The sequence below is a fragment of the Aythya ferina genome (assembly GCF_964211825.1).
Source record: "Aythya ferina genome assembly, chromosome: 12".
NCBI lineage: Eukaryota > Metazoa > Chordata > Aves > Anseriformes > Anatidae > Aythya > Aythya ferina.
Window position 1 is genome coordinate 172,379 of NC_140308.1, and position 27,989 is coordinate 200,367.

Consider the following 27,989-nt stretch of genomic DNA (forward strand, 5'->3'; position numbering starts at 1 on the left):
TAAAAAAGCTAAGTTCCTTTCAGTCTGAACCTGAACTAACACAGATTTCTCTGGAAGGGGAGCAAGGAACCAACTACGAGGATCAATTAAGTAACAAAATGGGAGAAGGTCTCTTTAAACCGCATGGTCTTTATTTCAGTGCCAATGTTACAGATACAACACAAATATCCCAGTCAGAAGTAAATCAAATGGAATCCAGGGGGTCTACAACAGGCTCTGGAAATTAATCTGGGGAGAAGGTCTGGAATAACTGGGAAGAACAACTCTGCAGCATAGTCTCTGATGTGTCTCCCAGCAGGCAATAGGACCTTTGCTCAAAGACTGATCCACAAAATTGAATACATCTTTTCTATCCATAAACCACAACTGATGGGTCAAAAGGCTTTGGAATTAACCGTGGTAGAAAACCAGCTGTTCCTTATATCTCTGCATCTCTCAGACATCACCACACTTTCTGGGGAAGCTACAGAAGACTGTGAATCTGCATGGTTGCAGCCACTGATGGAAAGAAAGAAAATTCAAGTGTAAGGTCTTCATTTCCAAGTACAGCACCAAAGCAATTTTATCAGCTTTCACTGGCACCTCTTTTCCTGCACTGTCCCAGATTTGCAGATGAAGTCCCAAGGCCTGACTTGCTCTTAGTATGTATCACATAACTAAGAGGTATGTGTAAAAGTAATGCACTGAATAGGCCACAAAAAGCCTCCAGCCCCTTCAGACACGGGATACAAGAAGAACGAGGCAGGTTACCCTAATATCCTCCAAGTCCCCATTCTGAGCCCCAGATGAAAGTGCCTGAAGATAATCCAGCTAGTAACAAAAACACACCATGCCCTCCCCAGGGGAAAAAAAGACAGCAGAAAGAAGGGGCAGCTGTTCACTTGCTGCAGAGACAGAGTTTCCCTGCAAGAAATTCCAGACTTCTCTTCCAACCAGGCTGTGTTTCTGGGGTGGGGGGAGAGGGATGGGAAGGGAGGGAATGTTGCTTCTGGCTGTGAATGCATGTGTGAGGGAGTGCAGAGTAGCCTCCACAAGCCACCAGCCTCATCAGCGGAGGAGAGGAGATTAGTCTTAACAGATATGCTTCAAAGTCAGCAATCACTTCAGGAAAATTCCTCCTCATCAGCAGGTCTCATCTGTTCCCCATGCCCATGGTGCAGTTTGGGGGATTGCCAAGGATCACAACCTTCTTCCCAGAGTTCTTTTGATTGGGTGGGGAGAGAATAAGAATGGTGCCAGAGCCTCACTGCCAAGACTGAGGGGGGAAGTTGTTGACTTCTGCTAGATCCTGCATTGCTGAGCCCTTGTGATTATATGTCAACTTGATCCGCATACGTAGTTGTTGCTACAAGAGAAAAAAAAAAAAATAGGTCTCCATTAAAGGTCAGCAAATCTCCCCAACTCTAGCTCCCCATCCCATATCCCCTATGAAGACAAAACAAAGCCAACAAAAACGTGATGGAAGGATGTGCTGGGTAGGCTATGACACTTCAGATAAATGCTTAATCTAGTAGGATGTTTCTTGTTCACTGTAGTTCTCAGATCAGGCACAAGTTTTCTCAGAAAGACTGTAGCACATCTTCCACCCACATCTATCTCTGCACTGGCCCTGCTCTCACAAACACTGAGGTCCTTAAACACAACAGTAACTGTCTTACAGTCTTAATTAACAAGACAAGAAAGCAAGAGGCAGACCTGGCCTCTGCTGCACTGCACAAGGAGAGGTATCATTCCCCATGCTAGCTGTTCATTCAGAGAAGAAGTGGTCTGGAAACTTCAAGTATTAAATAGGTCAGTAGCACTGAATGAAACAGTCTAAGAAAGACTGCAGAAAGCATCTCTAAGAACATTTCTTCCTGCTGTGGGTAAATGATCGAACAGCTCAGAAGTTGTCTGGCTGTCATCCAGATACTAGGCAGCCTTTAGTAAAAGGCCAGAGCTCCAGCCAGGTTCTTTGTTCTCCTCACAACTACAAAAAACAGTTTGCCAAAAACCCTAAAAAGAAAAGCAAGAAGTTGGCTTTTTCTGTCTCTTTTATCCATACCAGACAAAACCTACAGTGAAATATGCAAAAAGAATAGCAGAGAGAGGAAAGGAGGATAAAAACTGTTTCAACCAGCCTCAGGATAAAGGAAACGATCACTAATAAACACCAATTTTATACCAGTATATCAATATAATTAGTATCAATTTGTTTTATTTGGTACTGTTCTGGGTAACTGGCCTTTCCGCTGTAGGAGTATAATCATGGTCATCCACCATCTTCACTATTAGTCAGTGCAGCATAATGACTGGCCATTTCAAGGTGAACATACTTTTTTTTTTTTTTTTCCTCACAGCACTGAGAAGACGAACAGCTACCTCCTAAATAATAAAACTCGGACTGTTTCCCTCAGAACATTCCAGGCAACTTACACCATCTTGTGGACAGGATTCTTGCAAAGCTAGATATTGCTACTGACTTCAAGTACATAGGACAGTAAGAGATGCATGAATGCCTGACATGGAAGAGTTAGGAAACAGCGCAGAGGGCAGTGAAATACTCGCTTACATCTCTGTATTCTCAAATATAGGAGTTCTGATGTTTCAGCAAAAAAGCATATTTCAAACTTGTGTGGCCCATCTGAGATGGATGTATTGTGACTTTTGTCACTTCAGAGGAAAGCTCTGAAAACCTCCCAAGTTCTGAAAATACCTTTCATGTCATCTCTAGCACTACTGAGATTCAGATACATGGAAATTTGTATCAGATTTATGAGACAGAATAGTTACTCTTGTGCTTTACTATAGGCAGAAGGGAGCACACTGCTACATAAAAATGAGGGGAGACCATGGGAACCATAAAAACTGCACTGGAAGACAGTCATTTCAGTGAAATCTTTGACTCTTTTTTCTTTTTAACATAAACATCAGTCTAGCAGTAATACTTAACATCTAGAGCAGTACATAAGTGTTAAAAAACTGTATACAGCAGGAAGATCTCAAGGGTGTCCCACAAAAGATGATTTTTATAAAAAAAAGCTTTTATTACTTTCTTTCTGATGCCATCTGAATACTTGCAAAGCCTCTTAAGGAGGACCCGTGGGCCACACCCCTCCCTCCCAAGTCTGTTTTCTCCCAGTCTTGAAAGCCTCTCTCTGAAGGCTGTAGAGCAAATGGAATTATGTTTAATCACAGCTAAAGACCTTCCCCCTCAACCATTTAAAAATATACTCATCACATATTAAATGAGGTCTCCAAAAAAAAAAAAGACAATTTTTGAAAAAAATTTGTGTCTAACAATTTTTTAGTGTAACAGACTTCATTCAAGAAGTACCTCTGCAGACAGCAAGAAGGAATGTTAAATATATTTGTATGGCAAGATGCTTCCCTTTCAGACTTCGTTTTTACAACACAAACACCAGGCTCTGCTCCTCTAGAGAAACTATCCGGAAACTTGTTTAACAACCACACTGATGCAAAAGACATCCACAAAGTCAAAAGAATAGCAAAGCGCTAAGTCTGTTTTAAAGTATAAGCAAAGAGGTCAAACCTGTGTCCACAGCCTTCTGACTTTTTCATAACCCTAACCAAAATGATTGTCATTGCAACCCTACCTTATCAGAAACGCAGCCTAACCAGACAACTAAATGCACAACTCCATGACAATGTCTTTAACTGTTCTCAGAATCACTCACCTTTTGTGGATTCAGGACTTTAATGACCTGTGTGATGGTCCCCGAGTTAAATGCAGGGATGACACTGCTGCTGGGAGACAGGAGCTGCAGCTGGAATGTCTGAAGAAAGGGCAAAGAGAAAAGTTGATGCTTAATCAAATAAGTCAAGTCAAATAATGAGTTCTTCAATTCCCTATCTGTAAAGAACAAAATGCTGGCCCACCTGCTTTCTACATAAAGAAGATCCAGGTGACATGAATATTAGGGGATGAGGACTTACTGCAGTGTATCAAGATCAACAGTGAAGCACTGTTTCAAACATGGCACTCAAGGAGTAGCTGAGGCTGCTCAGCACATTTCTAACTTCAGGAGGCCCACTCTCTCCCTAATGCCTGCCTACGACAGGAATAAAACTTACCCAAACTGAAGTTAGAACAGTATTAATTCCCAGAAGTGAAATTCCCCAAAATGGATGCATTTTCCCAAACTTGGATATTTCAATTACAGCCTGCTTAAATTGTCTGCTCAACTACAAACTAGGCAGTTTTTGTCCCCTGCATTTTGGGCTGTAGCTAAATCCAAGGACAGACATTTCACTGCTTGTAGGAAGATAGTTACTAATTACTATATGGGAACTCGTTTCAACTTTTATAAGCAGCTAAAAGCTTCAAAGAATTGTTTTCATGTATTGATTACTGCAAAGAACGTGGTGTATTTCTTAGAAACTAAGAATAAAGGGAAATACTAGTTTTGATCTTTTTTTATTGACCCAACAATTTCCTGGGTGTGGTTTATCAATCTTCCTAGAAAATAATGAAAATATAGAAAATATAAAGCATACATAATCTAATCTAACAGAAACCCATATTCCACTCTATTTATAACCCTTAATTTCAGACTAGAAAGGAGATGACCAAATTGAGCACTAGGAGAACCTATAAGCAACTCAGCTTTTAAATTCTTTTTTTTAAACCATGCTGCATGCTTCTGTCTACATGGAAGTAGAGATCAGGAAGTACTTGCAGGTGGCCCTCTACCTGTTGATGTAGTTGCCCTAAGTGGTTCTACCTTTGGTACTGCAGCTTGGAAAACAAAATCTGTCATATCCAGTTCTGTACTGTTGGAGGCCTGTATCGTGATTACAGTGACACTGGGGTTGGTGTTTGACCTCTCAAAGGTGAAGTCAATCTTCAGGCCATTCTTGTTGTATGCAGTAATTGAGGGGATTCCTGCAGAAAAAAAATAACGATCAGGAGACTTGCAGAATTTAGAGACCATTCTCAGCATCACAGAATTCATCTCCATTACACCCAGACACAAACTCTTCTGAAGATTTAACACGCTCCCTCCTGCTCCAGTGTCTTTGTTACACTTCACAATGAAATCTTTTCGTTTCTATCCCTAGCTTCCTCTTCTGCCGTGGAACCTTCAGCAAAGTATTTACATGCCCCTAACCTGCAGCAATATCATTGAAGAGAGGCTGTGATGGCAGTCCATCAAGCAGGAATGGAGGCTGTGATATCTGGGGTGCAGGTGCAGGTACCGGAGAACCTACAAGAAATGTTGGAAAAATACTAAGTTTAGCTGTCACAAAATGAAGAGTAATTATTCCTTCTCCAAGTTATCAACTGAGGCATATCATATTTCCATATAGGAGGCTCTACAAATAGCTATTTATGTTGTCATTTGCTCCTTCTCTGCTTATATCCAATGAAGACTGGCTCATCCTGATCTAGCATGCATTCAAACAGAGTAATTTCTCTCATCTTCTTATCCTCTCTGGAAAGGTTCACACCCTTCCCAGGCTGGAATGTTAAAAACAAACAAACACAAAAACACGAGCTCCATCATCTAACCATTAAGAGTCAACCTATGATGTCATTCTCTGATTCCCACCTATATGCAAATATGGATCCTGACAAGAATAATCATGAAGACAGGGACTTAGAGTGATGAACTAACCAGCCTTTGCACCTTCGGCAATCATCCTGACATCCCACCTCAGGACTGGGAATGTAGACTTTCAAGAGATACAGCTTGCTTACCTGTTAGGTTGAGGTCTCCCAGTAGGTCAAGGAGCTCCCCACCAGCAGAGGCTGGCTTGCTTGCAGGTACAGTGGGGATTACAGGTGTTATATCACTTCCCCCCAACAAATCCAACAAATCATTTGCCTAATGAAAAAAAAATAAAATAGTTATATACCCATCTTTCTGCTACTTTTCCTTACAAATGCAATGGATTCCACTTGTTCTCAGATTAAAGACAAGACCTACTGACTGATCAGAGAGGTTCTTAGTTTGGCTATGTTCCCAAGCCCTGTGAGAGATCTAGCTTCCTTGCTCTTGGGGCCACGGTGATTAGTGAAGGATGGAGTTCATGGACAGTAAGACAGGTTGGGTGATACATATGGCTTTACCCCACTATGCTCTTGCACTCCCCACAATAACCTCTTCCACACATTTGTTCTTGGCACTAGAACCATGAGAATAGAGTTGTGATGAGATTCATCACCAGGCCAGAACTAGCAAAGAGACAGGAACAGGGAAGGAGATGGTCTCAGCTTACTGTTGAAAGAGCAGTGGCTAGTACTGTGGTCTGACAGGCAGTGGAAACTTATCCTAGATCAGTTTCCATTACCTGGCTACCAGGCTGCAATCCAGAAGGTGGAGGTTTGGTTTCCAGTACCGCCGGCTCTGTCTCTCCATTGGTCTGTACAATCTCAGTAGGGCCATTTGTGGTGACTTTCTCCATTACCGGCATTCTCTCAAGCAGGGCTGGCCTGAAAGAAGCTGACATAGTTACACTGTGCCATCTTCCTGGATCCCAATCCAAACACTCAAACATTCAAGAGAAGATATACAGGACAACCTGCCTTTTCTGCTGTCAAGGCACTGTAAGATTAGATGTTATCCTGAGGTGGTTGGAAGTAATTCCTGACATTCTGTGCCACTGTAAACACATTAGCTGTCAGTTGAAAACCAAACAAACCCTCCTGCCTCCTGTTTTCTGCTATCACTAGACACAGTTTTAATTATTGGGCTAGGATAACAAGCCAAAGATTAAAGAACTGAGCAATGGTGGATCGACTACAGACACGGGACATTTCACTCTTCTGTTCTGTATCCAACTGAGTCAAAAGGTCAGCTGATTGACTTACCTTTGCACCAGAGTTAACCACTCAGAATAGGTAAAGCTGGAAAAGCAAACCACCATGCTCTCGTTTAGCCAAGTTCAAGTTTCAAAAGACTTTTAAGTTCAGTCCTCTAGAGCACCCTCCTGAAAGGGTACAGAAACTCAAGAAGAGGCATAGGATCCAGAATCCTGACATCAAAACTAAGTAGCAGCGGAAGTCATACAGGGAAAACTGGTCTATAATACAGGAAAGGCCCTTACCCTTGAGAATCAAGTCACAAAGCCTGCATGAAATGAGTAAGTCCCACTGTCTATTCATTTTTGGGGCTGAAAAAGTGTCCCAGTGCCAATAATCCCAACAATGGGCCAAGTTTTTGACCATGAACAAAGTTTTAACGAGCAGAAACTATTAAACACCGACCTTTACACTGTAATGAACACTAGAATGTGTGTGTGTGTGTGGGGGGGGAACACTAATGCTCTCTTATAAAACTGAGCAAAGTTCACACATTTTTCTGAAGCACAAAGCTTCCCAAAACTATGAACACCATATTCTGCTATTGCCAGTTGATCTCCAGATATTGTTATCTGCAGTGGTTATCTCAGATCAAAAGCTCTCATATTAGATTTTTTCCTAACACATTCATAATGCCTCATGTGAAGGCGTAGGCAGTTCACTAACATGACTCTTCCAAGAGCACAATCTTAGTTGCTGCACAAATCCCATGGGAAGAGATAAGAGGAAATCATATGGATGTTGTATCCTACACACAGAGGATAGGATAGTGCCCATGAAAAAAACTGACTGTGAAAAGCCTTTGAAACAAGGTTTGGAAGCCCCTATAAACTCATGCAATATTTAGCCCAGTGGCACCCATTTTTTCCTCTGTTCTTATCTAGATTTGAGAATGGATACTCTCCATTCTGAAAGCTAACTTCTTCTACCACACTAGAACAACATGGCAGTTCTGATGCTTCCAAATCAGGCAAACAATAAAGATCAGACCTATTTTCAAAATAGCATTTAATCTAAATGGCATCTTATCAAGGATGGATGAACTTAACTCCCAGATCTTCAATCTTATGTTCTTCATGGAATAGCCAGTACAGTGCTCCTATGTATCAACAATAATTTGTTGCACATAGCAGATTAACGACTATTCCGTGAAGAATTACAGCTTTAGTTATTGCAACAGAGTGTTTTTCTGAGACAGCTAAAACCAACCACTTGAGTAAAACTATGATGAATGGGAAACTCTCAATGATAACATACAAGGAAATCAGCATGCCCAAGAATTGTAAAACAAGCATGCTGAGTGGTATAGAGAAGATTATGACTTTTCAGGCAGAACTTGATATTTTAAACAGACACTACAAGAAAATAGTACATTAAGAAGATGTTCTGAAAAACTGAAAAGCATTTTCAGAACTACCTCAATTTCAGAGCACTGCTTAGGAGGAAAGGTCTATAGATATCTGTATGTTTATTCTAAAGGCACTTTAAAATCAATTTGAACTTAAAGATTGGTATTGCTAGTATGGCAAAAGCTATCTGCAGTCACTCACTTAGATAGCAAATTTAATATTCAACATCTGAAAGTGAACATTAACCAAGTCCAAGCTCAGAGCTGGTCAAGCATTTTGGGATGGAAAGAGTGATCTCAAAACAATCTCCCAAGATATGCTATGTTCTTAAAACATTCAATAGTCCTACAGAGATCAGGGAGGAATTATAGCTTCTTTATACTCCTACCAGGATCACAAGATAAAGCTCTACATACTACGCAGAAGATCAGAGCAGATTATTAGCCTTTTCAATCACTGAAACTCATCAACACTTACCTCATGTGATCATATTTTTTGAAAAGTGCATTATATTCCACTGCCCGCTGCTGTAGCTCCACATCAATGCTGCTGCCATAAATGGAAACTACCTTCTTAATGCGACTGTGGGGAGAGGCAAAAAAAAAAAAAAACAAACAAAAACAAACACACCACACTATGGAATTTGTAACAGTGAGGAAGGAATTAGCATGTGTCATCCAGAAGACCTTATTCGACTCCCTGCTCAACAGCTGTCCTGTATTAGTGATTTGAAACAGTAGTCACTGCTGTTTTCCTGGAGTACCTATGCAACTTCAGTTTTTGAACTGTTGTTGTCCCTCTCCAACGTAGTCAACAGGTAGTTAATACACCACCATAAGAATATCATACCAAAACTGAACAACTCACAGTCAAACCATCAGTAGGAAACAAGGCTATTTCTCTCTCCATCAGGAAAAAAAAATAATAAAAAAAAACAACTGGAAAGAACAGTCCACTTAAAGGGCTTTCTTTCACATTAATGAATTTTCAAGCAAGAGTAACATGACTCAAAAGTCCCCACACAGTAGACACATCCACAAACAGATAAAACAGCACAAATTAGTGGAAGTCTTCCAGACTGCAAGCAAAGGAGGACCGTAAAAGCCAGTAAGAAGACTCTTAACCATGGAAGTAGAACATGTCCAAGGAATACTTCTACTGAAGACAACTGATGCCAGCATATGTGCAACAAACCCCTGTGCAGAACAACACCAATAAGAACTCACTTGACAGTGCAGGTGAATCTTGTGGAAAGCTTCATGATGGCAGTGAGAGCATAGCCTCGCGTAACAGATGCAGACATATTAGATATCAGAATGCTTTCTAAAATATCAAGAACTTCATCTTCTGTTACCTGAAAAGGTAGAAAAAGTTTAGGCTGAGTCAGACAGAAGCTTTGCAGCAAACCTTTCAGAGTATATACTGTAAAAAACTTGTTTCTTGCTTAACAGGTGTTTCCTGTCTCCTCAGTAACTTTGTGAACCCACAGCATATATGCACAATGAATGAAACAGATGCATCCAGATGAATATCTTATACTACAGTTTTAAGATAAAATTCCTGTTCCACATATTGAAAAGAAGATTTATCACCACAATACACAGCTAAATCCCTGGCAGATACTGTGCAAGCTAGATGAGCACCAAAAGTACACTGCTCTGCCCAGTGTATCTATGCTCCCCATAGACAAAGCTGGCTATGCTTATATTGCCCATGCCTGTAGCATGCAAACAAGTTCCCTATCAAGGGTCCATCGTAGACACCACAAATAAGTAACTGTTGCAAGCATTCCCCTCAGATATCAAGCCAGCATCAAGCAGGTCCAGCCTCAGCCATGTACACACTTGCTCTCTCAGGCTATACCTGTATTGGCTCCTCTTCTTCACACTGACCAGACACCAGAAGATCTCCATACTCTCCTATGCACCAGGAGGCCACCTGCACCAGGGGCTGCTGTTGGAAGAAAAATCATACACCTAGATAAATGCATTCTGGTGTAAAGTAAACCACCACCATCTCCCAGAGCAAGCTTAGCCCTCCTTCCAGCTAAAAACAAATTTCCCATAGCATAAGAAACGTGGAATTCTTGTTCAAATTGAATATTCATACGAGAAAAATAGAAGAACAGGAACATTTAGAAGACATGCCTCTTCTGCAGTCCGTCCCTTGGAACTAGACAGCATGATGCTGACTTACCTTGATACGCTTAGTAAATATACTTATTGCAGAATAACAGGTAAACCAAAGTTGCTTGTATTGGGTATTACCTGGGAGTAATCACCAAGGATGGCTTTGTAGAGTCTCTGCACAGTGTAGGCATGCATCTCCACACTATTAGTTATTAGCTGAATCAAGTTGGGGACAGCATCATCACGAACATAACTTCCTGCCTGCAAGAACGTATTCAAGAGGAAAATAGAAGCTGTTAGGTTTCACTATTTGACTTCTCAGTAACAGCCAGCATCAACAGTTATCCTTCACAAAGCCTGATTGCACACAGATAAAAATCCACATCCTCATCCTCAGGTACTTTATGGTTGATTTTGAGCAGGCTCAGCTGGATAAAAGTACAGGACAGTACATTCTCCTAACTCACTCAGCTATAGCTAGAAAAAGACATACTGTAAATATCCTGGAACTGTCTGTTGAGGATAGGATGTGGACATAAGAATCCTGTGCTATTTCTATACGACAGAAGTAACAGAACACACACAAGAAAACGCCTTCCATTTAGCAGACAAGATACTTTGGGAGCAAAAAGCAGTTTTTTCAATCACTTCCTCAAAGCTAGACGCTATACCAAATTAGCACGGGACTCAGGGACTTGTTTATCTCTTCAGTTAGGTGATAGGAATATGGAGATCAGATTGAAAAGCCCACTTCAGGGACAGAAAAGTAACTGAGGCAATGCATAAATCACATAGCTTTGCTGCTGAAGGAGAGATGTACATTGCTCAAAACCTGCCTGTTTAGACAGTACTCTGGAACTGAAAACAAATCGTGCAAAAAGAAGGAAATTAAGTGAGCTCAATTAGGTCAATTAAGTTAAAACCCAGCTAGCAAAACCAGGAGCTGATGACATTGTTCTGTGTTAATTCTCCTAAGTCTGGTAAACCGGATAGGATATTTATTTGTAAGAGTCTGCCTGAGTAGTCTTGTGAATATACCTTTAACTTTATAAATGGTTTCCCAACCAGTCACAGGAAGGAGTCCTCCGAGAGAAAAACTTACAACCAACTTTTAAATGGAAATCAACTCTCCGTTCAGAGCAATCCACATTTCTCAGTTTCAGGATGGCACAACAGCACATTGAGAAGTGAGTCTGGCTACTGAACTCGTCAAATCTGAACACTCACACTAATGAAGTAAGTCTTTTCCCACTTCTTCACATCAGAGAACACGCTGCCTACTCAAGTTACACTCTCTTCCCCTCGTTTGCCAAAATACTACTCCGTTCCACCTCAACTGTGGTGTTTATACAGAAATTCACATAGTAAAAAAGTAACAATCAAACACTAAGGAAAAAAAGCTAGAAAGCTGTTATAGTTCTATTAAAAAGCTTTGATAAACTCAACTTGGAATAATTTCAATAAATTGTTTCAACTCTCTCTCTTTGCAAGTCACTTAGTGCTGTGTTTACTCTCTTGAAAGGATTGTGTATTGGAATGACAGCACAAGAATTACCCTGACTTAGAAGCTCATGCACTTACTTTGGTTGATACAAACTCTGCTACACAGTCTTCTTGCACGTTTCAGAAATCATACATTTTCTAAAATTTTAATTCTAAAGATGAAATAGTCATATTTACTTTCTGACTAGCTGCCTTAGGTCACTATTATATAAGTGCACTTCTTTTGCATATTGTAACATTTATTATCTCTCAGCCTTTATAGCCGTCTCCCACTCTGTGATAGCTTCCTACAGAATTCAAGATTTCTTTCTTTTAAAAAAGTCACACAAAAGACAGGCAATTTCACTTACCGTTGTTAAGACTCTCATGATTGTGTCTATGTGCCAGCGTTTGGAAGGAGCATATCTGACAAAATTAGAAAAAGAATCAGAGCAATAACCCCTAGCCTTCAATACCAGCAAGAACCCACAGTTAACACAACCTCCCCTTTTGGTCACCTCCTGGCTTACTGCTTCCTAGAAAAAAAATCACATTCTTTGACTTTCTGTATTAATGCTGACACTGGAAATGCTGAGTAAACATGCAAGTCTGTAGAATATAGCACAGCTATAACTTGCATACACAATACTTCAAAGCAAAGTCAGGCTGATGATTATAATGGCTCTACGTTAGTAAGATTATTTCATTTGTACATCTAATTGGGGAAAGTGGGTGTGGAGGTGTGTGGAAGGGTGTCAACATAATGCCTTTTCCAAAGAATAGTAGAAATCAATATGCTAGACTGGTTTAATGATATGACAACTGCCCACAAGGGAACATTACCATTCCCTGAAGCACTGGTGTGTTCTGTTCCTCATAGGAGGTAAAAACTAATAAACTACACACAGGTCAGCAAATGGGCAAATGGAGAAGATATGATCAACACATTCTTTTAAGGGGTGGGGAAGGGGATAAATAACACAAAAAATGCTCATAATTCTGAAGAAAAAAAAGACAAAATAATGGCAAGCAAATTAACCCCATACTTTTCTGCTGCAAGAAATATTCCAGATGCACAGTCTGCCTTGAACTCTGGCTCACAGGAATCTAGGAAATACAGCAACTCCTTCATCATTCCGCGAACGTTGTTCCCATTAACAAGAGCAAAACTCAGTTCCATTGCACGCCTACGGCAAGGGACAAAAAACAAAGTATATTCAACCCGGAGAAGTAAACAAATCCAGATACTCAAATGAACTTACCTTTTAATTGAGATAGCAATCTTTATTAATCCTGTGAGAAGAGCCTCCCATATGTACCAGTATTTTCTTGTTCGTGGGCAGACAAGAAATACCCACCAGAGAAACCTATAAATGCATGGAGTGGGGCAGGTGGAGTCCCCCTAAGATGTCCTAAAAGGCTAGGAATATTTTTCAACATAGTCCATCAGCACTAAGGTTGATGGTCCAAGTATTTGTAGTTATATACTTGTCATCTCTGACATAATTGCAATGAGAAAGTAATACAAGCTACAATCTTTCTCCAGCTTCAGGGATATTAAACACAGAAGGAACCTTTTTTGTTCTCCATCAATTAGACATTCAAATACATTAGAGCTTATAAGCTTTACTGTATCTTGTCAGATGAACTATATAAGACTTTTAGAACCCCAAATTACCCTGGTGCTCTTTTTGGAATTTTCTTTTCATTCCTTCCCTGCCACAAGTTGACATCGCAATTAAACAGAGTACTGTCTCTTTGATTTTCCTTCAGTTTGTACTTAACTCCAGTGTTAAGCTTGCCAACCTGCCACTACACTGACACAGCCATTTTTTTTTCTGATCAGCTAAGATTTTCACAATGTTAATGAATCATCAACACCTTACACCAGGCACAATGGTAGTGGGCATTAGCTACCTGATTTGCTCTCAAAAAATCTGAAACATCTAGCTAGCACTGCTTCTCAGCATCTTCCTATTGTTGCAGAAAGCATGATTTCTACAGTATTGTGACCTGTGAATGCGTTACCTTGTTTTTTACCCAACTAATATCTGGGGACCTAGAGAATATAAACGTCTCTTCATAGAATAGCTCTGGTTGGAAGGGACCTTAACTATCATCTAGTTCCAACCCCCCCGTCACGTGAAGTGATGACACACACTAAATCAGGTTGCCCAGTGCCTCATCCACCTTGTCCTTGTTCTCACCTTAATTCTGAACACTTAACTAAATCATTACAGCTTATCATCAAGGGTTTTGGCTGTTTGAAAACATTACTGGAATTGTTTTCATTCTTCCAATTAATTCTTAACTCCTTACATGTAACCCAGCTGGGTTGCACATTTTCCACATTAATATTTTATCTTTTCAGCCACATTATAGCATATATGACAATACTGCAGGTGCACAGAAGCAGTTTGCAATCTTAACACCTGGCATTTATCTAAATGCATATTGTTCACATTACAGGTCTCATTTCTGTCACAAAATTCCTAATCATGCAATTTGATCTGATTAAGCAGACAGACAAAAAAGCCTTGACTTAAATGGTAAAGCCATTCTAAACTACACTACATAGACCAAAGATGCACTGCAATGGTTAAAAGATGATGAGAACAGGCCATGCTTCAGATGTCAACCAAAACCAGGTATCATGTCTTTCTCTCAAGTCTCAGAACCTAAAGCTTTCTACTAGGGAACTCTGATATCCAGTCAATATATTGCTTCAATGAGAGCAGTGCATTGTCAGCAGCATGAGTGTCAGCATGGCAACATCACACTCTGCCGATGGATCACTCAAAGGCTTCATCCTCCAATAGCACTCAGACATGAAGCTCTATTGTTTGTGGCACACCCGTGTTTTCCTAAATGGTACCAGTTAAATACTTTTGTGGCCTCACACTGCTCTGGCACCAAACAACAACAGCCTGAGTTTGCCTTTTGAGATAGCATACAATCGTAAAACAAGATTACATGATACCCATAGCAGTTAAAACTAAGCATCAGAAGAAAGACAGTTTCAATTTGTTTCCTATTCTACATATATCTAAGTAAGCAGCGCTGTTAAACATCTAGACCTGATTCAAAGAGGCATAAATTTGAAAAATGCCTTTCAGCATAAGCATGTATAGCATATCTAATCAGTTTGACAAGGTGTAGAGAAGAAGATAAGCAACTCTGAAAGAAACAAAATACATTTATGATGTAACAAGAGGTTAATGAAATTTTGGCCTGCAGCAGAGCTTCCACATGACGCAAAAGGGATGCAGCAGTCCCTATCACTAACTTGCTTTACGCTGCACTGAGCTCAGATGACCAGCTACAGAAAGAGTAATAGAGAAGAGATTACTGGAAAAAAAAAAAAAAAAAAAAAGAACAAACAATGAAGAAGCTGAAATACTTGATTTAGAAAATTAAGCGCAGTTCTCTACATAGTAGTCTGGCAGAAGTGAGATCAAGTGATTCAAGACTACTACAAATATCTGAGAGAAACAGAAAGTTACTATCACAAGTAAAAGGAACATAACTGAAGTAATGAGAGTAAACAGGAAGACGTTTAGACTGAGTATCAGGAAAAAAAAGTCTACTTGTAGTGACATGTATCAGGTTGCAAGCTCTCCCATAGTTCAGAGAAGTAACAATATATCACTATTTAAATGGCACACAAACACCAAGAATGTACAAACAGGACACAGCATATAAGCAAACCATTTGTACAATATAGTAATTCTAAATTCTAGCATTGTCTAATTAAATTTAATCTAGAAAATTATTTGGATGGCTTAACTCTGCTTCAGGACAACGTGATACTGCCTGCTTGTCTTGGAAAGAAAAGTTAACACCAAGAATGTCAGAATAATTTTGACTAGGATCATACTTTATGGAGGCTTTGATTCTTACGAACACACCATCCGATCTCTGTTGATTTTATTTTGGAAAGATTCAGGCAAACAGAATCTCCCCTCCTCCCCTTGCCCAAGATGCATAAAATATAAAAGCAGCTTATCAAAGAAAGTCACTGCACATCTTCATTATCTTTGTTACCTTAATTGAAGCATGAACCATACTATGCATTAATACTAGTCTCATTTATAAGTTCCTTGTAAGTTCCCCAATTTTACTGTCATTTTCCTCTATGTCCTGCTCATATTCCACAGGCTGTCTATTTCACTGACATTTCATTTACCTTTTAATGGAGACGTCCAGATCCTTCAGGCAGTCCACAATTGTGCTTCTGTGTCGCTGTACTGCATTATGGTCTGTCTGCACAGTTTTCAACAATGATGTCAAAGCTACATATCTGGGATAAGAGCATAAAGTAAAAAAAAAAAAAAAAAAAAAAAAAAAAAAAGCAAGCTTTTAATTTCTATGCACAAAACCACCCACCCCCAATTTAATCCTATTTTGCAACAGAACAGGGCTCTCTTGTACTCCTCAGTAAAAAATGAGGATCTTCCAGGGGACTGTCTGGCATGTCTCCATAGAAGAGTTACCATACAAAACTGTAACTAACGTGCCTGACAACATCCTGCTGCTTTGACAAGCACTCATCCCAATTGCTGGGCTCATGTTAGTTGCCCAGTCCTCATAGAAGATTTTGAAAAGACGAGGCAAATAAATGTTAGACCTCCACAGATAACACAAAAAGTACCACACAAATTCTCAAGGTTAGAGACTTCTACCTATGTCATGATTTGCAGTCAAAATGCCTAGAGATAGGACTTCGTTCTGGCATTGCAGCAATTCCATGTCCAGTGACCAAAGCACAAATACTTCCTGACTGCATACTGTTGGCAACAAGAAAAAACTCGCTGCCTAACCTGTAAAATCTATACTGCCCACACCAATTTGAATGTCATTGAAGACCAGCTGGGGAAAGACAGGAGATTTACAGAATACCGGAAAAAACACACTCAGGTAGATTAAGAAATCGTGTTAAGAATTAGATTGTACACCCAGATTCATCAACTAAGAGCAGAGCCATAGTTAAGACTTTGACAGAGAAAATGTGCCAAAAAAATAGTTAGTTAGCCATATTAACCCCGCTAACACTTCCAAACACACTCTAATGAAAAGCTCTACTTCAGCATAGTCTTTGTGTAATTGCTTATCACACATTTTAAGCTGGATGTAGATGGAACACACTTCATATAACTTACCTAATATTTTTGTCGTTGTTTAATAAGAAACGGCCTAGGATGTTAATGGCTAACACCTGCAGAAAGAGTTAGGGAAAGTCAGTGATCAAAAAGGCTGGTCATCTTCATTGCATCAAGATGATTTTAAAGGCAACATGTCAAAGTTAGTACTATACTTCCTGGCCAAAAGCATAACAAAGAACTCTGGAGCCTGACTAATCAGAGGGAAAGCCAAGACAAACACAGCACAGGCTCTATGGTGTACTCAAGGAGAAAATCTGCAGGAGTTGTTTTTTTTTTTTTTTTTCTTTCTCTCTAAAAAAAAAAAAAAAAAAAAAAAAAAAAAAAAAAAAAAGCACCACTTACTGAAGAGGTTACAGTCTTATCTACAGACATCTGTGGAGCTATCTTTGGGTGAAATGACTTTGCCTCATGGGTCCTCTACAGAAATTTAATTCTAATACAAGCTTAGACAAAAAGGCCATGGCAAAGGCAACTTACTCTCAGTCCACTCTCAGATTTTATGTCCATAATAGTCAGTACAGTTTCATAGAGAATGGCATTTCCCACATTTTTACTTGTTTCCGTATTAGTAGCAACCTGGAATAAAGAAATAAAAAAGTGACTCCACTGCAAACAACGTGGATCCCCTTTGATGTTCTGCAGAACAGGCAGTGAAGTTGAGCAATCCCTTGCAAACACACACCACACCTATTAACGCATGCATCTGGCAACAAAATTCACCCCAGCACGGCAGCAGCTGTATCCTCACCAGTGTTGCTGAATCCAAGTTATTAACAAATTAAAAGAGAAAGTTAAGCTGATCAACTTTGCAAACCTCACCTGTGCAAGTATATCATTCATGGCTTCACTAGAATCATCATCGTTTCGCCCTAGAATCCTTAGTAACCGCAGGATTCGCACCTATATGGTAAAATGAAGCAAAGAGAATATCACTGAAAGAAGTGTTTTACATGAGGAGTGTGAAATACCATGCTACTAAGTTCTACATCTACAGGTTTCTCAAAGACTTCAGCCCTGGGCAGCCTATTCCAATGCTGTGCAACCCTTTCAGCGGTTCTATCCTCAGTAAGATCTTTATGAACAGGCTAATGCTGTGCTCACGCTAGTCAGTACATATACCCAATGCCAACTGGGCACAGCCCTGCAAGACCAACACTTGTTTCTTCTCCCTTTTGCCATAATTTAGCACAAAACGATAGGCCTATTTAAACTAATTCAGATGTCTTTCACTGTGGTAGATGAAGAGCATTTGCAGAGTCAGCTCTAACATAAGGACACAGCCTTAAAAATCAACACTGCTGCCCTCTGGTAACTACCTTGTCATACCTAGGTCTGAAAACACAGTGCCAGAATTAAAGCTATCAATTGCTGCTTGCATCAGTTCTTACCTGCAAAAAGGGGTCACTGATCCCAGACACATCATGCTCTGGTGAATAGCCAGACATGATAAGGTTCTTCAGAATACGAACTAATTGGGGAACAAGCTGAGAAGAAAAGAGTTGTCAGAAAATGGACCTACTAAGTTTCTCCTCCCCCCCCCCCCCCCCCCCCCCCCCCCCCGCATTTGAAGTATAGGCCTAAGAATAAATCTCTCATTTGAAAGCAAGTCAGTCTACAGATTCTTCCTCAAAGTCCAGCCTGCACATTTATAAATTATGTTACACAGCTTCAGTATGGAATGACTCAAAGCGGTAAAGCTGGAACCCGAGCACCATATTGCATCTTCAAAACACTAAAATCCACCAGACCTTGACAGGCAACACCTAAAGGGAAATATCAATTTAAGGAACTCTCCACTTCACAAAATGGGGAACCGCCACTTATTAAAATAGTGTTATTCCAAGACTCTCTTTGGGGGCTTTACTACGTTAGATCCCGATTCATTTTAGTGCACACGTCCATGTAGTAAGCACCATCTATTTCCACGGAGCATCAAACATAGCCAAGAGATTTGATCTTTCCAGGTACTGCTAACATTACAGTAAAATATTAAGGATTTTTTCAAGTTTGATACTCCATGCAATTTAGCCTCTAGAAGGAAAAGCTTTGTGATCTGCTTCCTCTACAAAACTTCCAAATAGTAGAGAGTGGATTTCCCTCCAGCCTTCCCTCAGAGCTCTACTCTAGTTCTTCCTCACAATTAGCTTCAGGATCAATTCTCCTTTTCACCCCAAACTTCTCAACAAAAGCTGCAATACTAAACTGACCAAATTGTTTGCTTCACTGATGTTAGAAGAGTTCTGCATCATAGCAGATTAAACTGATTGATGCACAAAAATCATATTGACTTCCACTGTTCATATTAGAAGTTTCTCCAGCACTGTGAGGGCTAAAACAAAACAAAAAAAAAAACACACCAAACAAAACACACCAAAACACACCAAACTTGCAGAATCAGCTCAGATTCCTCAGATGTTGATGACACTGGTCTTCCAGTAGCCATCTATCCCAGAGGAATAAGTAATCTTTCAAAACCCGTACACAGCTTTGAAGAAATGTTATCTATTTGCAAAAGTTTGGATCATCTCACTCCTTCCTAGGAACTTCCAACTATAGTTGCACCTCATCCGTCAGGGTAATTCTAAGGAACTGTAACAGCTATGCTCTCTGGTATCACACCCACATCCAGCAAGTAATCAGTTGAAGGCAGAACATGGCAAATAAGCCAATGGTTAAAACATATCAGCTATAACAAAATTACTATTTATCCACAAAAAAATTCACAGTGGCTATGAATAACAACGTGGTCTCAGGGATGAAACCAGCCCATTGCTAACAAGTTCTATGAAAAACCTTAAGGTTGAATAAGAGAACCTGATTTTGGATTAAACCCTGAGAGAAACCTCTCCTGGTCGATTACAGATGCAGAGCTCTACCAATTTTATTCCTTCCATAGTTTATTCTACCCCCTTCAGTGCTGATATTAAAATAATGCAGACACTTGCTGGAGATGTGACAAAATAGACAGGTGTTACAGTGACTGCACTAAGCAGATTTTTCGTTCCTGAAGCATAGCTAGCATCGGGAAAGCATCGTTCTCTCTCAACTCCATGCACGCACGACAGCTACATTTTATCAAAAAGTCCCCTAAAAAAAACATCCCGGCAATTAATTCATCCTTCAGGCGTGACAAATTTTCCCATCCTTGAGGTTGGTTGCTCCTGCACGCATGTGAAACTCAATGCAATCCCAAACTTGTAGCAGACTAAATTTCTACTGTATCAGAGATTACTTATTTTAATGTTAATCACTTTTGACAACATCAAATAAAAATGGCGCTTCAGACTTGGGACAGTACTTGCTAAAAGCACAACGCTATTTGTGGAGTACAACAGCTACGTATGGACATAAAAAAAGGGCAATGTTTTGAGGAGTTAAGTCCTGTACTTTTGTGGTGAAGTGCAAGAAGAAAGGCAGCTCAGTTCCCCTGTTCTCTTTTTATTCCAACCTTTGCTCTTCAGGAACTATGTACTCCTCTGAAAACATGGATTTCACAATACACACAAAAGGAACCATGAATTTCTTATTATCTGCCTAAGAGAAAACCAAAGGATGCTGCAACATCTTCCCTCATGACAAAGTAAAAGGCAAGTGGAGTGATCTGCTAGAGCACACCTAGGAACCCTGATTAACATTTGCTTCTAATGAGAATGTTATCAGGACTGAGGACAGGACAAACAATGGAAAACGTTACAGCCATGGAGATCGGTTGAGGGCCCCTCACCAATCTTCTGCAGTCAAATTACACAGATTAAAAATCAGTGACGGAACTGCACCTATTCTTTGCAGCACAGTAAGCCTCTCCTGCTCCATTTTGTGCAAAGGAATTACCCAAACCTGCCCTATGGCAGACACAAAGCCCAGTTTATGGTGAGAACGCCCACTGGTGTGTGTGCATGTGTAGAAAAATTTACCTAGGAATCTTCAAATGAGGGCTTAAGGAAAGCAAGCTTGTGTTTGGAGAAGGCCACAACTGAGATTCAGGGCTGCCATGGGTATGGAAGTTTAGTGACAAGACAAGACCAGCACGCAAAAAGCATTAGACAAATACAACTGATCTAAGCATGTGGCATCAATCACAGATGTGGCATTAACAGGTATTGCCTCACAAGAGGCAAACATCTACAGATTCAATGCAAGCATGCACCACCCACAAGATATAACTCTTACCTTTTCATTCTAACACACATCAGGATTCCAAACAGACAAAAGGGACAAAACAGACGAAGCAGGCATTAGAGACAGATTAATGTTATACCATTCGCAGCATAAACAACCAAAGAGATAGCTAGAAAAGGGTGTACCTCATACCTATATTCTGTGGACTCAGCTCTTCTTTTACCACTAAGACTATCATTTTAATTGAGCAGTTAGTAGCAGGGATAGCTACCTTCAAAATGTTCCTAGCCCCACTTTCGCTTTCAATCCTGCTCTGTTGTATAGACCTGGAGCAAGGGAAGATGCATCAAAGGATGCACTGTTTGAAATCCCTTACGATATAGGCAAACCAAGGAAGTAAACTGGGCACGCAGATAAATAACCTCCCTTGAGACACTTCTGAAGAGCAATTGGACAGTTCCGCTTATCAACTTCATTCAATTTCTACTTTGACCACAACTCAGAATGACAAAATCAATGAAATTTTCAGATGTCATTTCATTGTTATTCTTTATTATGGCAATAATATTGCATAGCAAAGCAATGTAAGGAAGTTTGTGCTAGGAAGACAAAAAGAAGTAAACATTCCTAATCAGAGCAGGAGGAATGATGTTGACTCTCAAAACCCTCAAGTAAAAACGGAAAATGATGTAATACAGCATGCACCAGAGATGAGGTATCTACAGAACTAGAGCTTTCATCGGTATTTTTGACCTAGGCTTCTAAGACTGTGTAGCAGTGGTTAAGACATTCAAGTGTCTAAGCCTTAGTTTTTCTTCTTTGCTTCTTTGTGTTTAATACATGTGCAATTCCTGATGACACTATGAAATTAGCTACAAAGAGTTAAAAAAAAAACAAAAAAAACAAAAAAAAAAAACACTAGCAGAGTATCAGTCAAAGGAGAGACTGTAACTAACTTCAGTGTGAGTTTCATACTGCAAGTTCTTAAGAGCAATGTTTTATAACTTACCCCCTTCTTGAAGGGGACTAGTGCTAGACACCCAAAATTCCCAGCATTTTTCTTATTATTTTGATAACAAGCAGACAATACCATCAATTTCTTCACCTAAATTGTTTTAGGGGTTTTATTTTAAAAATGTGCACATTGCATTCACTTTGGAAATTAATAAGAAATACTTCTCAAAAACAAAAAGCCACGAACATTAATTCTGCAATGTCATCAAATTCACACTTACCTTTCTAAAGTGTGCAAGCATGTCTGGACTTCTCTCACACATCTCTGTGAGGAGGACTACTGATGTGTGTAGAACACCTAAAAATCAGGAAAAAAAGAAAATCTGTGTTTTACAATTTCATTGGCTCCAGACAAGTGACAAAAATAAAGAAATGACAAATGATATAAAACATCCTCCTCTTAAATCTAACACATGTCCCCAAAAGATACTTGAACTTGCAGCTGTGACCAAGAGAAAGTTAATAGCAATGTGCTTGTCTTACAGCAGCAGCTAAGGGTCAAAAGAGGACAAGCTGTCCTTGCACACTGTTTACAGAAACCTGCATATTAAAAATACTGTTAGATAGTAACAAACAGGCTAACAAAAGATCTGAGATGGGCAAAAACATTTTGATTGCATTCATTGTACGTGTTGGGTTCCTCATGTTTCCTGATTTCTTCTTCTGATTTGGGTACTCTAGCCGGGCTTATGTGATCTCAACTAGGCCTTTTCCTTAGAAAGTCTTCAAAACTCAGTCTGGGAGACATGAAAAAAGCTAAAACAGAAACAACAACAACAACAGAAACAAACAAAAAACAGAAAAAAATACACACACTTTGAAGTCCCTTTAGGCAGTGTGCTGGATAAAAGTCATAAGCTTTTCCACTCTACCCACTCTGAAGTCAAAAAAAGTGAAAGTGTTCTTTCATCACCTATGCTGTGTAAAGTCCTGCTAATTATCAGTCATATGTCCCTGCCTTTTGAACAACATATGCTTTCGCTGCATACCAGGGGGAAGAAACAAATTAAAAATACACCTCAAAAGTTCCCTCCAAACAAAAGGCTTCAGTAGCAAGTGTGGCACCTGCAAAGAATGGCATAGCCTTGCTAAGCAGGCTCAGACATTACCATGGTTCTTCTCATTCAGCAAGTTTTTGGTGGCTGGCAGGAACATCTCCATAAGTTCAGGCACCTTTCTGATAACATGAACAGCACACAATGCTGCCTGTATAGGAAAAACAGTTCAGTTAGTACATAGTATAATGACAAAGACACATTTTGGGAACATCTAGCAAAGCAGCAATTATCACAAATTTCATCATATACATAGGCTTGGAAAGTTTACACTGTGTTTTTCCATCTCTCTGCAAGTGATACTGAACAGCATTACAGAAAAGAGTTCAATAAAATTTTCACAGTTGAGGAGGAAACAAAACCAGCACTGAGCTGCAATGTAATACTTGCACTAGAAATACTTCATTTGTAAGTTATTTGTTTCAGAAGCTGTATTAACTGCAAAGCAGCCCGGTATTAATAAGGCTACTTCAGTCTGTCTTAATGTTATGAAGTTTTTTTTTTTTTTTTTGCAATTGGTTGATAATCAAGTGCACCTGCTGCCTCTTCCCAAAATACAGCATTCTCTCCTAAAATCTCATTGCTGCCCCTGCCCTCCCCTCCAAGACATAATAATGAAATAAATTTAAAAGAACAAGGCTGATCACATTTTGCAGATGTTTTGTCGCACTTGCTAAGGAAGTTAGACATTTTCTAATTGTTTGCCCATTTCAAGTCCTTAATCTGTCATCTCTGAGCTAATCTCCAGTAGTACCTAATAGGTTCAAATCTTCAGATATTAGTCTGCACTATTAACAATATACTTATTAATGATGGACTTATCTGAGAACATACTGAAATAAAACTTATGACTAGAAGTCTAGGGTTAATGCCTGTGAACAGGCAGGCACTCACATGATAATCAATAACCTTAAGGTAAAGAGTATGAAATTAGAAACAAATGCCTCATCTGTTGGAGGCTTGACTTCTAGAGGCTTATACATTCCTGCTATGCAGAGACAGATTTGGCCTCTACCTATCTCACACACTGGAAAATACTCAGCCAGAGCTACAAGCTGTCTAGTATTCCGGTTATAAGCAAAGTACTCCATCAAACTTGAATTTTAATCTGTAACAAAGTATTCAAATGTACCTTCTTCCTAAGATAGGAGTTGGAAGTTTTGAGGAGCTTTTCCACCTCTCCCGCAAGGTCTCTGCACATTTCTGAGGAGCCCATGCAGCCAAGGGTGCAGAGTGCCAGCCCCTGCACGTATTGCGTGCTATGATTAAGGTCACTGTAAGGGAGAATAATAATAAAAAAAAGTCAATCAGCACGCAGAGAGCCTGAATATGGAAAAAAGGGCATCAGCTTACACTCATTTAGACATCTGCACACACGAAAAAGGCCTCCAAATTCTCAGCTACTTGGGAGTACGAGTAAGGAGCAACATAAGCTTGGAGTGCATGTACCATAGGGTTTTCTATTAGTTATAGGTAGAATTCTCAAAGGTAGATTCTAGTAAAAATATCATGTGGACATCCACTGCTTGAGCTGAGAAGAGGGAAGATGACACAGTATTGTCTTCTACAATAAATAAACACTTCTACAGTAAATAAAAAACTCTGTAGTTTGCAATTTGCGAACAGAAAAGAACCTAATATCAAGCACAGCCATGCAGTGACTTCGCAGGCTGTTCCAGTTTAACCGTGTTCTTGGACAGGCTTCAGCTTCTGTTTTTTGTTTATACTCACACTTATGTAGTTTCTGTGCCTTAAGTTTTTTGTGTAGTTTTCCTTGCATGTAATGTCTTTTAATTTTAACTGCCCTTCTCCTCCCTCCCTTTTATTTGACTATTAGGACTAACGAATGAGTTGTAAAGCTTCACATGGATCTGGTCACAAAGTAAAACCTTAAAGGGTAAGAAACAAAACATATGCCCATAAAATGCTAAGCTTAGCATAAATTCTTATTTCATATTATACTAAGACTTATACACTGAGCACAAACACTAAATCAGAAAAAACAGGATCCACATTTACAAACCAATGTATAAAAAGTCATGTAAAATATCCTCCACCCTGAGCTAGGAAAAAAACAACACACAAAAACAAAAAATATCATTACTCACACAGTTTATAAATAATCTATATAGTAATTTTGTTTAATAATCCTAACTCTTCATATGCCAATGGAAGATGCAAAATGTAGTCAATAAACGAAGCCACGTTTCAGTATGCACTATTTATGAGGTCATCCACCAATGTCATACCAAGTACAAGACAATGTGGCTTCCACATGGAAATCCCAACAGCTTTTAAAACTGCCTTCTAACCACTTTTCCATCAAACTACTTGGTATTCATGTCACCACAGCACCCAGGATTCATTCACAAATGACGACAAATGAAGAAAGTAAAAATAAGTTCCCTGGTTTGAGAAGCAATTTGGGGATTGCATGATGGGAGAGCAGGGGAAGGGAGTGGTACGTAACCAAAAGTGCACAACATGCAGAAAAGCAAGAGAGCATTCTGTTCCTAACGTCAAGTTATGGCAACATGCAGATGCAAAAGCAGATAACATGCCATTAAACACATTGATTTTTGTTTCCTTCCTTTAACAAGTTTTTGGCAGCTATATATGCTTGTGCGTATAGCAAGGATGTGCTTCAAAGGTGCCCACTTATTTGCATTGAAAATCTAGGTCTTGCTATAAGACAGTGATAAAAGCAAGACAAATAATGATAGTTATGGAAGCCAAAGAAGAAAGCGACAGACAACCCACTGACGTGGTGCAAAACTGTCTGTCAGTGTCATTGAGCTCCACTCTGGCCCATTTCAAACTCACTGCACCCTTACTACACATTTATTTCAACATAAACGATCAAAAAATGCGTTAACCACAATCAAGAAAGGTGTTAACCTAGCAACCAAGTTCTAATGGAAGAGTCTCACAAGTACAACATTCCACTGAAAAAAATATTTGACCAAATGTCTCTTTCCTGGACACTAGTAGATTCTCAGGCCCACAGCTTTGTCAAGTTTATTTTCAAGTACTTTGAGGCCACAGCCTAATTGATCAATCTCATCAATGCTTTACTTGCTACTACCTGAGAGGATTATGTTCTAAAAGTAAACTATAAATACAGGCACACCACACACAACCAAGTACACATTTGGATAAATCAGCTAGACCCCAGTTGTTCCACTCCTGCCCCCATTCATCCTGAAAAGCAGTATCTGTCACTGGAAATACATCAACTCTCATTTACTAAACGATAAAAAAAAAAAAAAAAAAAGCAATCCTGCTTTAGTAATATCTTGCTGAGAGAAAAAAAAATAAAATAAAAAACCACAACAATCCTTACTTTCCATCCCCTCTTGCCTAATTTCAGCAAGACACCAAGTAAACAGCACATTCCAAGTTGCTGCCTTGCTTGCAAGGAAAATAGGAAAATCATTCATCAGCACTGTTAGGTCAACCCAAAAGAAAAGGCAGCATACACAGCCTTGATCTTTGAAGTACAAAAAAAGAAAACAAACAACAACTCTTCAGAATTCATTAAGTAAACAGAACAACATGGCTGCAGAAACAGATATGATTTTGTAACACTGGATGGCCAGTCTTGTACATAATGTTTTAGTAGCATTATAAAAAAATCAAATCAGTATATAAGAGCTGTGGGGACCTTCAGTTATGCTACACTACTAGCTGTTTGTCTGACTCTTTCCTACTGCAAACTGGGAGATAATTAATTAAGTTTACAGACATGGAAGAGACTTCTTTAAAACACGAGGTTGTGTGCACTGGCCAAACAGCTTATTGTGATTACATATTCCAAATCTTACTTGTTTTAAGATGACCTCAAGAGTAACATGTATTACCATTCTAAAACGGTAGCTACATCAAGTATGGTTTGCCGTATGTACCTCTTCACGACCAAGGCAAGTTTGTATTCTCTTCCCTCTAAGGAACCTAGAGGGAATCATCCAATTCAGTACAATACTAGAACAATCTTTTACAGTCAACAGTACACAATAGATTGAAGGCACCAGTTTTGTAACACAAGGGACAAAAACTAAGTACTCAAAATATCAGGAGTGTACTTTCAGATTCTGAAGCCTCAAAGCATGTGTTGATGGAGAGAGAGCTGGTACCCTTACTTCTTGATGCAATTGGTCATAAGAAGATGGACATCCTGTCTCTCATCCAGCAGCAACATGGCACCTAAATACCCAATGCGCTTGTCTGTGAATTTCTGAGAGGCAATGAGCTTGAGGCACTCCAACTGGAAGAAAAAAAAAAAATGAAAAAGAATTAGCTTAAACTACTACTCAGCTAGAGGAGAAAGTTTGATGTTTACCGATTTAGGTCTCTGATAATACATTTTAAAAATTACATTTTATTCTCATTTTGGTGATATGGAAAACAAACAAAAAAAAGGTTGAATGACTTCCCAGCAAGGCAGCAACAAAGTCAGTAGCAGGTCCTGTATCTTGAAGTAGCCAGACATTAATGACCTTCCATGACCTCAGATATACCAGACAAGTGGGGTCAGAGCACAAAAGTGAAAAATAACACGTTTAGAGACAAGAAATCCATCAATTAAAGAAATATAAATATAAATAAATAATTAAAAACAAAACAATAAACTTCTGGAAATCCAGAGGATGGTTCATGTTTCATATGCAGTGGAAATTTTTAGCACTTCAATGGATATATCTGCCCACCAGAGAGAGGATCAATGCTCCGTTAAGCTGTCAAAAACAAATTTGATGATAAGCTGTAACTAAGTAGCTAGCTAGGTAAACCTTGGATACAGTCAGAGATAGTTCAGTTTTTATGCTGTTCCATAACCACTATCTGAACCCCTAAGGTTTAACTAAAATCATGCATTG

General features: G+C 39.4%; 1 protein-coding gene across 2 annotated transcripts in view; it reads right to left on the reverse strand.

The window, feature by feature from the left end:
• Positions 1–109: 109 nt before the first annotated feature.
• The window catches only part of AP1G1 (adaptor related protein complex 1 subunit gamma 1), a 40,027-nt gene continuing 12,147 nt past the window's right edge, over positions 110–27,989 (reverse strand). For both annotated transcript variants that reach the window (XM_084532951.1, XM_084532952.1), the window contains exons 3-23: positions 27,255–27,379; positions 24,248–24,389; positions 23,170–23,266; positions 22,282–22,358; positions 18,316–18,411; positions 17,747–17,827; positions 17,405–17,503; positions 16,925–16,980; positions 15,952–16,065; positions 12,812–12,952; positions 12,137–12,191; positions 10,422–10,544; positions 10,018–10,107; positions 9,381–9,508; positions 8,632–8,736; positions 6,295–6,436; positions 5,702–5,828; positions 5,112–5,207; positions 4,725–4,885; positions 3,678–3,776; positions 110–1,345 (exon numbers count right to left, since the gene is read on the reverse strand). In XM_084532951.1, the coding sequence (XP_084389077.1) occupies positions 1,244–1,345; positions 3,678–3,776; positions 4,725–4,885; positions 5,112–5,207; positions 5,702–5,828; positions 6,295–6,436; positions 8,632–8,736; positions 9,381–9,508; positions 10,018–10,107; positions 10,422–10,544; positions 12,137–12,191; positions 12,812–12,952; positions 15,952–16,065; positions 16,925–16,980; positions 17,405–17,503; positions 17,747–17,827; positions 18,316–18,411; positions 22,282–22,358; positions 23,170–23,266; positions 24,248–24,389; positions 27,255–27,379 (2,256 nt within the window). In that variant the 3' untranslated portion in view covers positions 110–1,243. The remainder of the gene's footprint in view (positions 1,346–3,677; positions 3,777–4,724; positions 4,886–5,111; positions 5,208–5,701; positions 5,829–6,294; positions 6,437–8,631; positions 8,737–9,380; positions 9,509–10,017; positions 10,108–10,421; positions 10,545–12,136; positions 12,192–12,811; positions 12,953–15,951; positions 16,066–16,924; positions 16,981–17,404; positions 17,504–17,746; positions 17,828–18,315; positions 18,412–22,281; positions 22,359–23,169; positions 23,267–24,247; positions 24,390–27,254; positions 27,380–27,989) is intronic.